This window comes from Halichoerus grypus, chromosome 2 (assembly GCF_964656455.1).
Source record: "Halichoerus grypus chromosome 2, mHalGry1.hap1.1, whole genome shotgun sequence".
NCBI lineage: Eukaryota > Metazoa > Chordata > Mammalia > Carnivora > Phocidae > Halichoerus > Halichoerus grypus.
The window spans coordinates 75394335-75411518 of NC_135713.1; the positions used below are offsets into that span (position 1 = coordinate 75394335).

Here is a 17184-nt window from a genome sequence, read left to right on the forward strand (position 1 = left end):
ATGAACTAACTAAAATATATGGATTGACAATATATATTGCATTTTCTACGTATAACAAAACCTACAATTTTTATGTTAATCATCACTCCTGGGAAAAGAGAAGCCTGAAAAGAACATCATCTCCAAAAATATACCACAGCAAAACCTACAGGAGCTAGCCAATCTTTACTTTTTTAAATTTTTTAAAATTTAAATTCAATTAGCCAACACATAGTACATCACTAGTTTCAGATGCAGTGTTCAACAATTCATCACAATTTTTAAATCATAATATGGGTAACATCCTTCTGGCTCAGGACAGAAAAAAAAAAAAAAAAGGACTAGAATAATTAAACATATTAAACATGCACTCACTCCAGGACTTCTTAGATACTCATTTAGTATGTTTTAGGTCAAGCCCAGGTGATTCTCATACACTACCCAAATCCCCAAATTAGAACCACCAATACTCAGCTTGCATCCTGTACTGAGTAGTTTCATTTTTATCTTTTGGGTATACAATTATCACGTTTTAACATGTAGTTATACTTCATCTACACTCTAAATAATTGAAGTTTATCCGTTCAAAAGCCAAAGTGACTTTATTTATTTATTTATTTATTTTTTGGTCTTCTTTTAAATTCTCAGCATTTGTGGAACTATATCCAATGCTAAAGATATCCCTGTCTTACTATACAGAATAAATGAGTTAATTCTACTCTTTTTGATGTCTCAAGATTATTATGGTTATTCCACTTTGATGTAAAACAGTACAGGAGCTGTTGACCCCATGTTGAAGTTCTGTGACTACTGTGCTTTTTTAAAATTCCTTTGGCTTGTTTTTAATTATTCTTGGGTCTTCTCTATTGGCCTATCAGCTACCAAGCTCTGTCATTATATGACGTTGACCAAGTGCAGCACTAAACAGAAGACTCCCCCAACAAGGTACCCTGCCACTCTTCACCTCCAGTAAAATGTTCACTGCTAACACCCAAAAGTTAAAAAAAAAAAAAAAAAAAAAAAAGAAATGCATGTTCATCTATGTTTAGGATACTGCAATGTTGTTTACTCTGATAGATCCTTTTTTCTCATCCAGTTCCCTACAATTCAGTACCTACCATCAGTTCCTGTGATAGTTATGTACCAAATTGTACTTGTCTCCTATTTGATGGTATACTGGTAGACAGCCATAGGTGAAGTAAATCCTAAATAAGTATTATATAGCTTAGCTAGGAAGTGTCCTGTAGGAAAGTGCAAAGCACACAGCTCCCTTGTTCACCTCTCACCTTGGTCTTTTCATGGATTTCCTAGTGTTCTTTTTCAGGCACTAAAGCTTGGGATATGAGGCTTGATAATTCTTCTGACCTACACTTCTAAGAATTCAGCATGGAATTATCTCCCAACCAACTTTATTTTTTTTTTATTTTTTATTTTTTAGGTTTTATTTATTTATTAGAGAGAGAGAGAGGGAGAGAGCACAAGCAGGGGGAGAGGTAAGCAGAGGGAGAGGGAAGAGCAGGCTCCCAGCTGAGCAGGGAACCCAATGCGGGGCTCGATCCCAGGACGTTGGGATCATGACCTGACCCGAAGTCAGAAGCTTAACCGACTGAGCTACCCAGAGGAGCCCCTCCCAACCAACTTTAAAGTCCTATTTAAAAATCAGCATTTCCAAAGTTCATTCTACCTCACCTCTTACTCTATGATCAACCATCCCCCTCCCCAGCAGATTTCTCTTACAATCTCCCCAGCTCCTACCCTATCTCTAAACTTGTCAGACCTACCCTCTCACCGATAACAGCTATTTTCAGAAGTCAAATGCTATATACACAGAATATGGTGTGAAGAGGTGTCAAAAAAATACAGTAAAAACTCCAAAATATATTACAAATGCAACTCTAGACATACGAAATTACTAATAATGTTAATAGTTACCTAGTGTGCACATATGTCAGGCACTGAGCCAAGCAGCTTACAAGCATTACCTGATATAATCCTCACAACAATCCTGTAAGTACCTTCATTTTATATATAGAAAGACAGGGCTTAGAAAAAATTAAACTTAAGATAGTACATGGTAGAGCTAGGATTCAACACAGGCACTAGACTCCTAAGTCTGGGATCTTAAACATTAAGCAAGACTGTCTTCCTAATGAATCAAAGTAATTTTAACCGAGGTCACAAAATCAGCTACCAAAACAGTCTTCTGATCCCCAATACAATGATCTTACATTACACCAAAATGAATATATTATTTTAGTGAACTGCATTTTCTAGTTCATCCTTTCATAATAAAAAGTAATAACCTGGTAGCTACTTGCATTAACAAGTACATTTATATTCTGGTTAAGCCATCTCTTAGTTTTGATCACAGCAGCAGAATTTGCTTTTTGCTTATCCAAAAGGAAATCTTATTCTGCTTTAACAGTATCATGATTTTGTTTAGAGAGCAACTGGGGCCAGCCCTAAGAGATACATAATGATTGTAATAATTGGTGTAAACCAATCATGAAAATATAATTTTCCTTTTGCCAGTCATTGTCTAGGGCTGAGCAGATAAAGCAGTTCAGACAAATAAGAGAATGGGATGACTCTAGCAGTGTGGTTTCTGGGAAAGAGTTTTCTCGCTGATCAAAAAAAAAAAAACATAGGAAGAGAAGGCCTCTTTTCAGGCCCCCTCTCTTTCCTCTTTGAGACACTACTGTGTGGGAACAGAAAAGCTGAGGTTAAAGCGATCTTATGGAGGGACAAGGATGGAAAAAAAACAGAATTCTTGATAATCTTACAAAATCACTGAATCAACTCTGAGTCTGCCCATATTCATAAGTAAATAACAACAACAAAATATGCCCTTATGTTAAAGTCACTTTTAATAGGATATTGTATTACATGTAGGTAAAAACTTCTTAACTGATCAGGGCACTTAGCATCTTAACTTCTCTGAGTTAGGTTGCCAATCTTCCATCACTCAAATGTGTATTTGCTTCTAACTTTCTTCTTTTTAAGAATTTTTTAGGCAGGTTCTATTAACAATCCCTCCATTCTGAACAATCACCTCTTTTTTTTTCTTTGCAGTTTTCAATAAAAAATACAGTGCCACAAAAAAGTCAACTAAAACTTTTCAGTTTCATTCAACACTTGTTTTTTTCAGTAACCCAGTAGTCTCATCTCCATCTAGATCATAACCTTTTCATTTTTTTCTCTCCTCAGATATTCAGCTGTCCAAATTCATGAACACAACTGTTTTTAAACTGGACTCCTCAGAGTCCTAGGTTTTTCAGTGGAAGTGTAGCTGGTTTCTACCATTAAAAAAGATGGGACTCTAACATTAAAATAATGCACAAGGCCTGCTATCACGGGACCTGTCAGGCGGCCCTACCCTCTCTAAGAAAAATTACTTTGCCTACAAGCTCTTTTGAGTGGGTAGCAGCAGTTAATGGTGTATTCTACTGTGCAAAATCCCCTACTCTCAACCACAACTAATATGACCCTTTGATGGGCACTTTTTCTAAGGGTTGTCAATCTCTAGACTGGATTGTGACTGATGATGTGGCCTAGTCGATAAAGATAACCCAATCAGAATATCTACCATAGGAAATCAATGTAGAAGAAAACACATGCACATAGGTGCAAACAAGAACATGAGACAATTTGAAGCTGTGATGGAGATTAATAAACTCATGGAGAGACTGCAAGGCATACATAGTAAGGGGAATAATGGGTCACAGTAGCCCTAAATTACTAAATTACTTAATTTTTATTAAGTAAAAACTAGAAGCCAGAAGCTATTAAGTAGAAAAAGATAGACACAGTGAATGAGTAAGCCAGTCAAAAGCAAGATGAAAAAAGAGAAGGCAATTAAAGTTAAATTTTGTTAACTTTATATAGCTGCATTACTTTTTCAAGAGTTAGGATAGTTTCCCAATGGGTATCAATGTACATTCATTATAATGTGTACAATTTGTAAGAAATAGTACAGACTAAGGTAACTGCAAAAGCATTATTTAATTGCTTATTATTTTCAGTATCATTAAGAATTTGTTTTCTTATTCTGTAAAATGCAAATTCATCCAAATGAAAAAGTGAAAATATGATCAATTAATCACTTTAAGAACTCACTGAACAATATAGAAGGAATGCCAAATTTGAATCAAATTCAAACTGGATTCTTCAGCAGTTTGGACACTTTCCAGCTATATGACCTTTGATGTGCTGTTACCACTTCACAAGGCAGACGTTACTAGTGCTCACCTAATCTGGAACATACACATACTCTCTCTCTCTTACTTCCCAGCTCTTCATACAATTAGGCTCCTTTCTAGGCTGAAGCAGTCAAAAGCCCCTGTACATTCTTTAGTCTCTCTTACCAAGCTCTGACAACTGTAGATGGCTTAGGCTGAAATGGCAAAATCCTAAAATCAAAGTCAGCCAAACTGCTGAGTTGCCACAACGGGTGCAACCATCCTGGAGGACAACCCACGCCTACAGCTGAATTCTCATAAAGAAGAAATAAACTTTTACTGCATTAAGCCTCTGAGACTGAGATTGTTTATTACCTCAGCATAACCTATATTGCCCTGATTAAAATATTCAGAATCTCATATCCATTCCAGTAACTATAAAATCATCTACCTCAGAGGTGAGAATAAGGTAACATAATGTTTTTAAAAAAACTTTATAAAAGTTCTGTATAAATCTATATAAATTGAAGGTGTGTGTCTAATATGCCTAATGAAAAGAAAAAGTGTATAAATGATAACATAAAGTTATAAATATTCAAAATGTAGTATGTTGCTAACATGAATTGACATTTACAGACTTGGGTTATAAAAGAAAGTTAAAACTAAAACTATCACATTAACTGGAGGAATAGAAGCCTATGTGGATAGTACACATGTACACATCTGTATGTAAATTAACTAGTACAGAAAGTTTATTTTTTATCTTTTCAATCTTTTGTCACATTACTGAGAAAATCAGTGAATAAATAAAATTGCAATATAAACTGGAGACAAGCCACAGTAGATTTTACTATTTTTACTTTAGAAAAATGTAACAGTTTGGCTACACAGAAGGAATAACATTATGTGCCAACCAAAATTACCTAAGAAGACTGTATCTTCATGTTATTCTGAGAATTGCCAAGTCTCTGCCTATTTCTTATTATAGGGAAAAAAATAGTATTAAAGAAAATAACAGTAAAGATCTCTGAAAAATAACTAGGAAAAACCTAAATGATTTCTTAAGAAAATAACTTTAAGATTCCAAATTTATGATTGAAGTATTTTTCATGCTGTTTTATATCATACTGAGCAATGCAACTTATCAATATGTACCTTCCAACCCAATTTTAAATTTTTATTTTACTTCTCATATTTGAGAAAAGACAGAGCGTAATTTGAAAAATATAGATTTCAGAATTTCTTTACCAAAAATAAAATTAAAGGCAAATGTTGTAACATAAAAGATATATACCAACATGGGCAATGGTGATCATGACAAAACAACTCAAACTTTGAAGAGTAGGAGACGCAGAGGTCACATTCAAGGTATTCAGCTGTTTAACAACTGCAAGACATAAGAATCAACTAATCAGGATAGACACTGGCTCTAACAAATGGCCCAAGTATACTGGTGAAGTGTATTGGTATATACCATCTGAATATTAGTACTAAAGTTTCATAATTCACATTTGTTGATTATTTTATTGTCAGGAAAACTCTGTAATAACTAACCAGATGCATCTCAATCCAGTTTCTCCTGTTTGTCCCAAATCCAATCTTTTTAGTTACCAGCAAATGCATCTCCCAGTGATACTTTTTACAATTCATCCTGATGACTGCAGTTATCCTAGAAAACTGTAATGCATATCATCTTGGGTAAAAATGTGCAAATAATTTATGTATTTTAAACAGTCCCAGCTGACTTTTCTGCACAGCCACAGATCATGAGTCCACAGCTCTTCAAATATAGAAAGTAGGTGAAGTTAAAATGAGTGGATTATTACAGAGTTGATGTTAATACCCGTTGCACACCTACCTCACATTTCTAATCTTCATTTCCATGCTTTGCTTTAGTTTTTCCATACATTCTTCCTATTTCCTTCTGCTATTTATTTAGGAAAATTTGAATATCTATTTTAGAAAAAAGTCTAAGGAATAAATAGTGTACAGAGGGCAGACAAGTGAACCAACTATTACCACAGAGGATTTTTGATACAGCTGACGTTTTATTTTCATCTTCAAAGACAACTAGGAGTTTGGTAAAAGCATGCAAGCCCTCTGCTTGAAAAACGCACTGCCATAAAAATATGGCACACTTGAGACTGGAACAAAATAAACATGGAAAATGATGAAAAAAAAGTTAGATCAAGGAGGACCTTAAATGTTAAAGCTAAGGAATATGAACTTTATCCTATCAAATGCCAAAGAATAACACTGCCCAATAGAACTTCTGCAATGATGGAAATATTCTATACTGTGTAGTCCAATATGGCAGCCAGCCAGTAGACTCGTGATTACCAAGCTCTTAAAATGTGGCTAGTGCACCTAACAAGTTGAATTTAATTTTAATTTACTGGAGTTTTTAAAAAGTCACATGTAGCTAGTTGGCTACCATATTATACAGCCATAAACCACATGTGTAAGCATAGAGAATGATCAGATTTACATTTCAGAAGGAAGACTAGCTGTTTAGTCAGGAAGGTAAGTTGAAAGAGAGAAACACTTAGAAGTGAAGAAACAACTTAGAATGCTAACACAGTAGCCAAATGATGTGAGCCTAAAGGAATGTTATATCAATGGAGCCGGCCAAGTGGTAATGTAGTCAAGAGCTATTTAGAAAATGAAACTGTATGAGTGGATGCAGAGGGTAAACAAAAGGGAGACTTGGGGTGGCTCAGGTTTCCAGTTCAAGACACTGTGTATATGGTGATACCATTTACCTTTACAGAAGAGTGCAGGGAAAGTTTGGGGACAAAAATGATGGTTTCAAGTTTGAACTTTATGAGTTTGAATCATATACCCAGTAAAAGTTGGCTGGCCATACACGATGAAAACTCAGAAGGCAATCAATAGTTCAGAGGTGGTAATTAAAGAAGTGAATTTTGGGTGAATCACTCAGAACACATGGGCAGTCAAACTGCAGAGTTAAGGAAAGGACCCAGAGAATACCCAAATATAGAAGAGGTGAAAGTCATTCTCCTCCACAAACATTTAATAAATGTTTTGTCTTTCTAAAAGTGGGGCAGGGGCTTTTAGGAACCAAAGATGAATAAGATGCAGACTCTTTTCTCCAGTAAGTCAGAGGTATAAAAGAACTCTAATAGTAGGAAGAAGAGTCCATGGAGAAAGAAGTTCATGGATAACATGGAGAATAAATACTGAAAGTTAAGAAAATCAGAAGCTGAAGGAAGAGACAAAATATTGATTGATATAGGAAAGATAAGAAAGTGTCCATGAAACTGATGTGATAAGGTTACTAATTATCTCCTGCAAGGGCACTTTTAGAATGGTAGAAGTAGAGGGGAGCCTGGGTGGCTCAGTCAGTTAAGCATCTACCTTCAGCTCAGGTCATGATCCCGGGGTCCTGGGATTAAGCCCAGCATTGTTTCTCTTTCTCCCTCTGCCCATACCCCCACCACTCATGCTCTCTCTCTCTCTCTCTCATTCTCTTTCTCTCTCAAATAAAAATAAATAAATAAAAATTTTTAAAAAAAGACTAAGAATGGTAGAAGTAGAAACCAGACTTCAACAACCCAGAGGAGCAAATGAAAGGTGTGGAAATAAGAGCATTTCAGTGGAGAATACCTCTTCCCTCTCACCCATGCTATTCCCACTACATGGGCTTTATTTAGATTCTTTCTTTCCATGTCTTCTCAAGGGCCTTCCTTACCTTTCATTTCAATATTTCTTTTTCTATTGGCTCTTTTCCTACTATTAATACCTGAATATACTTCAATATTATATTCTTAAATGAACATCACCACCCCCTCCTATTCAATACTTCTCCCTGACGGCATAGCCAAAATTGTTAAGAGTGACCAAAACATATCCAAAGAGAAAAGGCTGACTGAAAATTAGATTCAGCTACAGGGAAAGTTCTTAGAGATCACTCATGTTGATTAGGAATAAAGATTCCAGCCTTCTATACAAATTATAAAGTTTTTGCTGTATTAACTGACTGTCCAAATAGCCTTGTCTGTGGGAACGAGACTCCCAAGCAGCCTACCCCAACTAGCTTAATCTCTTGCCACCATATTCCTCAAAGTTCAATTTCTTATCACAAAAAGCAGTGATACTCTTCCACTAGATGTTAAGCTCCTTGAGGAAAAATAAGACATCTTATTTATCCTTTAAGTTCCCATACCCAGACTGTTAAGTCACTCAAACTTATCCAATACCCAGAACAGTTTATTAAGAGACATAATAGTCACTCAAACTTATCATGAAATGGTTTGACTGAATTTAAAGGTAGCCAACACAATAACTTCTCCAACCACTTCTTTGCATAGTCCACATTTGGCACCATTTTACAAACATTCCCCAACCACTGTGCCATAAATGCAAATGATTTACTGATGTGACAAAACAAAAATCCCCTCTGCCCTTGGGTTGCTAACAGGGCCCAAGGTAGACAGAGATCAGGGTAAATAGTCTCAAGCATTCACTCCACATGGATATCAATTTCTAAGTGTGGCATGACATGAAAAAGGTTAGGAAGGGTTACCCTGGGCCCAATACCCCCAACAAATTAACCATTTATCTCCCAAAACTCCACACCTGATGAACACTGCTTAAGTAGAGAAAATCCTATTATCACATGTAGAAAAACAAAGTGGAGAGATAGCTTTTAAAAGCACTCCCTGAAGCCAAGATTATTACAGAAGAGACAAGACCAGTGGAAGAGATCAGAAAATAGTAATGAAAGAAGAAAAATAATAGTCATTATCACTACTAAAATTCATTGAGTAGTTACTATGTGCCAGGAACTGTGTTAAGTACTTTGTATAGATTCTTGAAACAATCCTTTCTGGTAAATCCTATCATTTTCTCTATTTTACAAAACCTGGGCTGAATCTTAGGTCTGCCATTTAACTCACCCAAGGATATACAGCAAGTATACTCTCATGGAAAGCTACGATTAGAACTCAGGGAATCTGACTTCTCATCAGGCTACACTGAAATGGGATCAGGACAGCATAATGAAACAGAGGTCAAGGCAGCAAAAATAACTCAAGAATTAAGTGATAAGTAACAAATGCAGCCAAACTGTTCAGAATAATGACTCCTCTGGTAGAACAAAGAACACTTGATAGTTTGAAGGTGATTAGTGACTACGGACAGATGGTCAAATTGCAGTATGCTTTTTTAGCCAGTCATAGGAACTTGTACTTTAAACTGCTGGATTAAAAAATATCTAGCAAGATGGGTATGAATAATTTATATTCCTCCTTGAAACCCAGAGCAAAGATGGATCAGGGAGGTAAACATCTCTTGTTTTTGGTAACTGTATTCTTTTCCTGTTTGCACTCATATTCCTTTATTGGTAGTATCTCTATCACAATTAACACAGTCTGGTAAGGTAATAATTAGGATTGCAACCATCTCTGCCAAGAAGTAGGCCAAATTTATTTCTCCTTCCATGGAATTCAATTCCTGAACTGAGGGACAAAGAGACTGAAAACCACTGCATTATCTATATAGTTGAAATAAACTTCTGTTTTGGTTTCTTACCTCCTAAACTGCTTTAGTTCCTACTTATTACAAAAACCTAATTCTTCAGTTACTCTTTGACTTTTTGAGATTAAAAAAATACCCTTTAGTTTAAGTTAGCAGGACTGTTTTCATGTATTTAACCGAAATAGCAAGTGATACAAACGGTAACCTAATCCTTTAATATTAGAAGGAAGCAGAAAGGAAAAGTATACATGAGATGGACAGGGATGTTATTTCTTTTTGAAAAACCTAATAACTATTTTCCCTACCTAAACATTTATTTTCCCTGTATGGTAAACCTACTTCATTTACCAGATATCTGGGTACAAACACTGCACTTAGTCCTGGGTATAAAATAAGTAAATAGCCTCTGTTCTCATAGAGTTTCTATGAGTCTCCCAGCAACTTTGTTTCACAATGATCTGGATGTACCACTGAAACATAATCACCTTGACAATTTGGCATTTGACCACAAAGCTAAATTAGAATTTATAATATTTTAAGAGTATGACTAAACGTTTGGGGAAGGTAAGTTTCATCTGTGCAAAGAATATCAATTCTTTAAGAACGTATACTTGTTAAATGTATTTCCAAGCTCTGAGTCTCTATATAAAACATTCAATATATCCTACCTAGCTGAACAAATGGCAAACCAGGACAATTTATACTTGTTGAGAAAAATCCACTTTCCAATGATGTATCAACACATAGACTCTAAGTTCCAAGAAGGCAGGGACTTTTCTCATCTTGAGCACTGCTGATTCTCACCACAGGGCCTACCACTAGCAAACTGTAATTGCTCAAGCATATTTACTGAATAAATGGCAGTGAGTAAATACATAAATGTTACATAGTCAAAGTATTCCCTATCTTTGCCTAAAGTGAGTGATTTTCTATTGATGTCTTATGATTTTATAAGTAGTGCCGAAACCATATGTCCTCTGGGAGTATAAAAAAATAAATTCTGTAACTGAGATTCTTGTTAAGTAACCAGATGGGAAAGATATCATTACCAATCCCACATTCATAATTCAATAATGAATTGGCCCAGGAGGAACTGAGGTAGAAATATGTATGATCCAAAAAAAAAAAAAAAGAACTATGTATGATCAGATTAATAGAAGTTGCTGTAAAATATCACTACTCCCTGACTGTGTCTAGGAAATAAAGAAAACCTTTGGAGGAGGAAAGGGAAGTAGGGGGTTGAGGTAGAATGCTAAATTATTTCAGGTTAGCATAGATACACTATCAATAAATGTTAAGGTTAACTCACTTTTTAAAAATAAAATTTGAGATTTTTAATATTCACAAAAACCATTATGTTTTAAACAGAAAGGTACTGTACATATAATATTCACCTGATTTTTGTCCTAAAATAAGCTAGCCATCCTTATATGCAGTATCACTTTAAATTCGTGACTTTAATAACATGAAGCAGTATGGTAACTAGGCATGTTGAAAAAGTTCAGACAGGGCTGGGTTTCAATGCAGTCCCGCATGGCCTATTTATGTGCCCTTGGACAAATTATTTAACCTCAATTTCTTTACCTGTACAAGAATAGTGTTATTTATTTTCAAGGTTTTTGGAAGGTATTAAAATGGAAAATGCCCATGAAGTATGTGGCATTGCATCTGGTACATAAATAACTAACAAATGTTAGATATCTGATGATAAGTAAAATTTCAAAAATAATGTTTCAGTTACAAAGTAAGGTTCTTTTAAAGAAAACCAATTTAGTGTCTTAACTTATAGGTATAGGAACCATTAAATTAATATTGTGTATTTGCTAGAAACTAAGTTTTAATAGGACCTGGCTTTTATTATTTTTCCAGAGCATCCTGTACATTCTTTATTATCTACATGATTGTTTGATTAGTGTCTCTCTGCTCCTCTAGTCTGTAAGTGCCATGGAGGCAGAAACACCTATTTTGCTCACATTAGATCCCCAGTACCCAGTTCTGAGCAACTAAATAAATACTGACTGCCTGAATGAAGGCTATTATACTAAATTTCATGCTCATCTCCACTACACAAAATAGCTTTCTTTCCCCATTTTACATCAGGAGATATTAAACTAGAAAAGTTAAGTGACTTGCTAAAGATCAGAGAGGAAAAGTGTCAGGACTGGAATCTAAGCCTTAGTCTCCTAATACACCATATTGAATACAAAATGAAAAAACATCAGTGCCATGGCATGAAAAAAGAAATAATTCCTTGTTTTAAAGGCAAGGGCTATTCTTCACAAAGTTATACCAAAATTGCTTGCTAAAAAAATAATGACCCTGCAATTTTTTTTTCTTGCTTTCTTGATTTTACTGTGAGAAGAATGTCCTACAGAGAGAAAGGAAATCTAAGTATTAATTGAGATCCTCATTCCTCCTTGTTCTATCAATAAGAAGCAATTGCCATTAAATTTCCAAATCTTTACCACCTACTTATAACAATATATATATAAAAAAGAATGCTCATTTATTAGACAACTACTTATTCAGTGCCTATCATATGTTGTACATAATGTTCAGCACTTAGGATATAGTACAGAGTAAGACAGACAAGGAGCCTCTTCTCATAGAGACTATATATTTTAACCTTAGGAAGCCTACTCTTTTCCTTGTATATATTTTTCAATTTCTATGGAGACAATCTAATTGTTTTTTGGAATATTTTCAGCCTCAAAGTGAATTATTATTATTTCCAGTCACATACTCATTATAACTAAATTAGATTAAAACAAAACAACTTATAAGTTTCATGGAGTTCAAGTATTTTACAAATAAAATATTCTCAGTGTTACCACCTAAGAGTTAAGGAAATGATTTTTGCCCATTCTTTCCCCCCAGCACAAATAAACTATAATGTTGGTGTGCTGTTACATGTACTTTCAAAGTGGGGAGCCAAAATGGGCATTCACCAAAATAAATAGTTTTTATCCCATAATCTTTAAGCAAATATATGAGTTCTGAACACTGCCCAAACACTGTTAGCATCAATCAAGCCTGGGGCATCAGGTAGCCAACTAAATTTAGAATTTGAACTGAATGTTCATATATCAGATGATGGTTAAAAAATGAATAAATGAATATATTAGATGCTGGTTAACTGATTAGGTGCAGTTTTTCTTAGCTATAGTTCAGAATTTGGCTAACATAAAATATGTTAGTGAACCATCCAATGGAATCATACTGAAGACTGTACCCTTCCAAGATTTACAGAACTGAAGATAGAAAATCAATGGCAATAAACATTTATATATAAGATTATAAATTACATAGAAGAAAAATGAAAAGATAAGGATCATCCCAAAAAAGTTATCATCAGACCCATAATTTCCAAGCATAAGAAACATAATACTCAGGGTACTCTGGGTCTTTATAGGAACTATACAGATAGTATTAAATAACAGTGAGAAAAATAATTTCTGCTTCAATTTTCTTCTAATCTTTATATCAAGAAGAAAGTCTCATATGGTGGCTATATTTTTAACACCTCATGAACATGTTCTCACTTCTCCTTTAACAGAATGTAGATCTGGATTTGCCGGCTTTGTGAACCAATAGTATCTAGATCAGATAATGCTGTTTACACTAGTGGTTCTCAAATGTTTTGGTCTTGGGATTCCTTTACACTCTTAAAAATTATTCAGTACTCCAAAGAACTTATGTTTTCTGTGGATTATACATATCAATATTTAATATATGAAACCTAAGACACATTATAATATTTATCATTTAAAATAATAAGTCCATTACATGTTAACATAACTTTTTTATGAAAAACTATACTGTATGGCGACTAACATAACATAATAAAATAAAATTTAAAAAAAAGAAAAATACATTTGTCAAAAAGAAAACAAAAAAAGGTGAAAAATGGCACTGATAGAGACTTTTTCAAATCCCTTTAATGTCTGGCTTAAACAAATAGAACTAGATAGAAAAAGGAAAACAGCCAGGTGTTCATATTTTCTCCTGCATTCAATCATTTGCAATATATATAAAGAAAATCCAGGTTCCCATACATATGAACCTGGAAGAGGGAGGAGCATTTTAATAGTCTTCTCAAATACTAGTGTTAATTTTTTTTTAATACTACACCAAAACTCCACAAGAGGTAAAAACTACTTAGACAGTGCTCCCTCAGCTCTTTTCTTGGCTGAATCTTTCAAATAGTGACGTCTTGGCTCTATATGTCAGCTCTTCAGAAAGATAGTCACCATCTAACCCACTTAATAATCTTACTATAGATTTTCAACCTTATAATCTTATTATAGATTTCTTCCAAGTCAATCTTATTACATGGAATATTTAAATATCATAACTGATGCCATAAAACGATTTCACTTCAGTAATAAAAAAAAAAAATGTATCAAATGAAGGTGACAGATAACAATAATAAATGTCATTAAGTTGATTATATAATTCCTTTTCTACTTTATATGGCATTAAGTAGAATAATAAGTGATTGATTAATCATCTACTTGTATTCATAACCTGGTACTTAAACAACATAATGACCTGGTCTACTTAATCCAAAGGTTGAGTATATGTCAGACCTAGACCTCTTGTTAAGGGGGAAAAAGAGGGAAAAATATTCAAACAAACAGTGGAATTTATTTTTTTTTTTATTTTTTTTTATTTTTTTAAAGATTTTATTTATTCATTTGAGAGAGAATGAGATAGAGAGAGAGCATGAGAGGGGGGAGGGTCAGAGGGAGAAGCAGACTCCCTGCCGAGCAGGGAGCCCGATGCGGGACTCGATCCCGGGACTCCAGGATCATGACCTGAGCTGAAGGCAGTCGCTTAACCAACTGAGCCACCCAGGCGCCCCAAACAAACAGTGGAATTTATAATCATAGATATTAGACCCCATGGAACACAAGATAAATCACTTTATTCCTCTGAGTCATTTTCCTCACAGTTAAGGTGAAAGGTGTCATTTAAGTCACCATATATGTTCCAAATTTGAAATTTAAAGAATTCTATAATCTAGCATTCTATAGTAAGAATAGGCTCAAATGACTTATTTGGTAAATTTAAACTTTTGAATGACATAGAACTATTATTTATAGATGAATTTATTTTAGAAAGGCTTTTTTGGTAAGTGAAATATCAAATTTACCCATTTACAAATTCAAAATTTTGTAAATTTGAAGTCAGATATGTTTAGTTTCATTAGGTATTAAATATTTGCTCCAATATTAAAATTGAATATATTTGACATTTTTTCTTTTGCTGCATAGGTTTTCCATCTTATTATGCAATTGTTAACATTTTGCATTGAAATACTTTGTGCCATGCAAAATGAGTGCTAAATCTTTCCGATTAATGGGGTACATGGCATAGATTGAACCATACAAAACTGTTACTTTTCCAGGTCAAAAACAGTGGAATGTGGGAAACTTCATATATTATAATCTAATTATTTATGTGGCAGATTAAAGACCAATATGAGAAACTGCTCATAAGGAATAACTTTTCTTCTAAATTGTATAAATTTTAAAAAAATTTTTAATTTTATAAATTTTTAATTTTATAAAATATCCATAAGGTCTTTCTGCACTACTATTAATCCAAATAATACTAATTTCCTAGTAAGTGAGAGTATTTTACAAAGAACTCTAGGTCTCACAGATGCTACTAATAGGAATCCTGTCCTTAGGAGGCTTGCATTCTGATAGGCAAAATGACAAAGTACACAACAATATATAGAGTAGAAAGAGAGAAGTATTAGAAGATAGTGTGGTCAATACAAGATTGCTTCGTCTTCAAGGAAAGTGTGCCTTTTGCGCAAGGTAAAGAGATTTGGAGGTGAGGTATTAATTTATAATTTATAAATGAAAGAGAGTTACTACTTGGTGGTTTAACTTCTTCCAATGGTACCACAGGCTTTTAAAGACAAACATCACAATCGCACTCAGGCAGGCATCTCTGATAATGGGGACAAGCAGGTGCAACGCCAGGTCACAGAAATCTGCCTTGCTAGATCACCAGGCAGCCTCCCAGGCCTGCAGGGGAAGCTCATGGAGGCTTCGCCTCACCTGACTGTCCTGACGACGAAGTACACCAGCACCGCGCCGCTCACCACCATCAACACGGTCAGAGCCCGCTGGGTCATAGGCTTGTCGCCGGGGTTGGGGCTCACAGCAAGGCTCCCACCCACTGAGTCTTCTTCCCCCGCCTTCCCTCCGGAGTCTTCCGCTGAAAGCCCCGCCCGGGGGCTACTGCCATTGCCGCCCTCAGCGCCCCGCGGCCCTGCGGCTTCTGCCGGAGCGCCGCCCAGGAACTGGGCGACAGTGGGGCCGGGAGGCAGGGGCGGCCGGGTCCGCGGCCCGCGGTCCGGAGGCCCAGGGTCCGGTGCGGCCTCGGCCGCCTGCAGCAGCAAAGTCAAAGGCCCTCCCAAACCTGGCAGCAATAGCAGCAGCAGGAGGGCGGAGGCCAAGAGGTGGCTGAGACAGCAACTGCAGTGCGGGACCTTCATCGTCCCCGGACCGCCCTCTCACCACGCGGGAGCCGCCGGGCCCGCCGCCCTGGCTCCAGGAGGAACCATGGGCGCAGTGGAGAACGAAGAAGTGACCAAATCCTGAACTGAGGCCCAGCCCTAGCAGGTGGCAGGAGCAGCAGCAGCGGCAGCGGCAGCTGCCAGGACAACCGGAAGTTCGTACATCTCAGCAGCCGGTGATACTACGGACGCTTTAGGTTGCTAACAAGTAGGGGCAGGCGCGTTCAATGACGTCAGGCGCGCACGGTCTTCTGCGCACGCGCCCTGCCAGAAAGCACGGACAAGCTCTGCGCTTTGGTCAGAAGTAGGAAGTAAGAAAGTAAGCAAAGGAAGGTTGTGTAAAGTAACAGCAACTATGCTTAGGGAACCCTGAGAGATTGGAAGCTCATAATTGAGTTCCTTGGTGCAAAACTGCCGAAACACAGCTAATCATTGGTCAAGACGGGCTTGACTTTCCCTCAGCTCAGGTATAAATTATGGACCTCTTTCTGACTGCCTCTAAGACTACCTCCCTTTCCTTAGAGCATTTACTTTAGACACTTGTGATTGTAAATTCATTCTCTGTCCTTCTGAGATAGAAATACTTTTAAAAGTTCGTGCCAGTTTTACAGCCAAGGGCTGTCTTTTTAAAAGAACATCTATTTGAAATGTAATCAAAGAAGACAGCCACCCTTCTCTCTCCCAGTCTCTGTGGAAGGGTAGGAGAGCCTGACTCAGGCTCGCACCTTGTGCCAAATTGTAAAACTACCTTCTGTCACGAAACTAAGGTAAAAAGGAAGCATTTCCTTTGGGGAGGCCAGTTAGTAAACACAGGTGGTTTATGATGCACCCTACCCCAGCTTTTAAAATCTCCAGCAGTTTCCAAGGACGTAAGCTGGAATAGGGTTGTGGCCTATTGCCATAATTTTGAATAAAACCTTCCTTATCTATTTAATTTTGACATCAGTAACGTGGAATTTTGGGTTGAGCGGATTATTAACAAACAACGCCTGA

At 36.1% G+C, this 17184-nt stretch overlaps 1 protein-coding gene across 3 annotated transcripts in view; it reads right to left on the reverse strand.

Moving 5' to 3' along the window:
- FAM174A (family with sequence similarity 174 member A) overlaps window positions 1-16395 on the reverse strand; it is a 37695-nt gene extending 21300 nt beyond the window's left edge. The window contains exon 1 of one of the 3 annotated variants that reach the window (XM_036098732.2): window positions 15731-16390. In XM_036098732.2, coding sequence (XP_035954625.1) covers window positions 15731-16170 — 440 coding nt within the window. In that variant the 5' untranslated portion in view covers window positions 16171-16390. Of the gene's footprint in view, window positions 1-15730 lie in introns of all 3 variants that reach the window. The other 2 variants (XM_036098731.2, XM_036098733.2) reach the window with 2 other exon arrangements.
- Window positions 16396-17184: the final 789 nt, after the last annotated feature.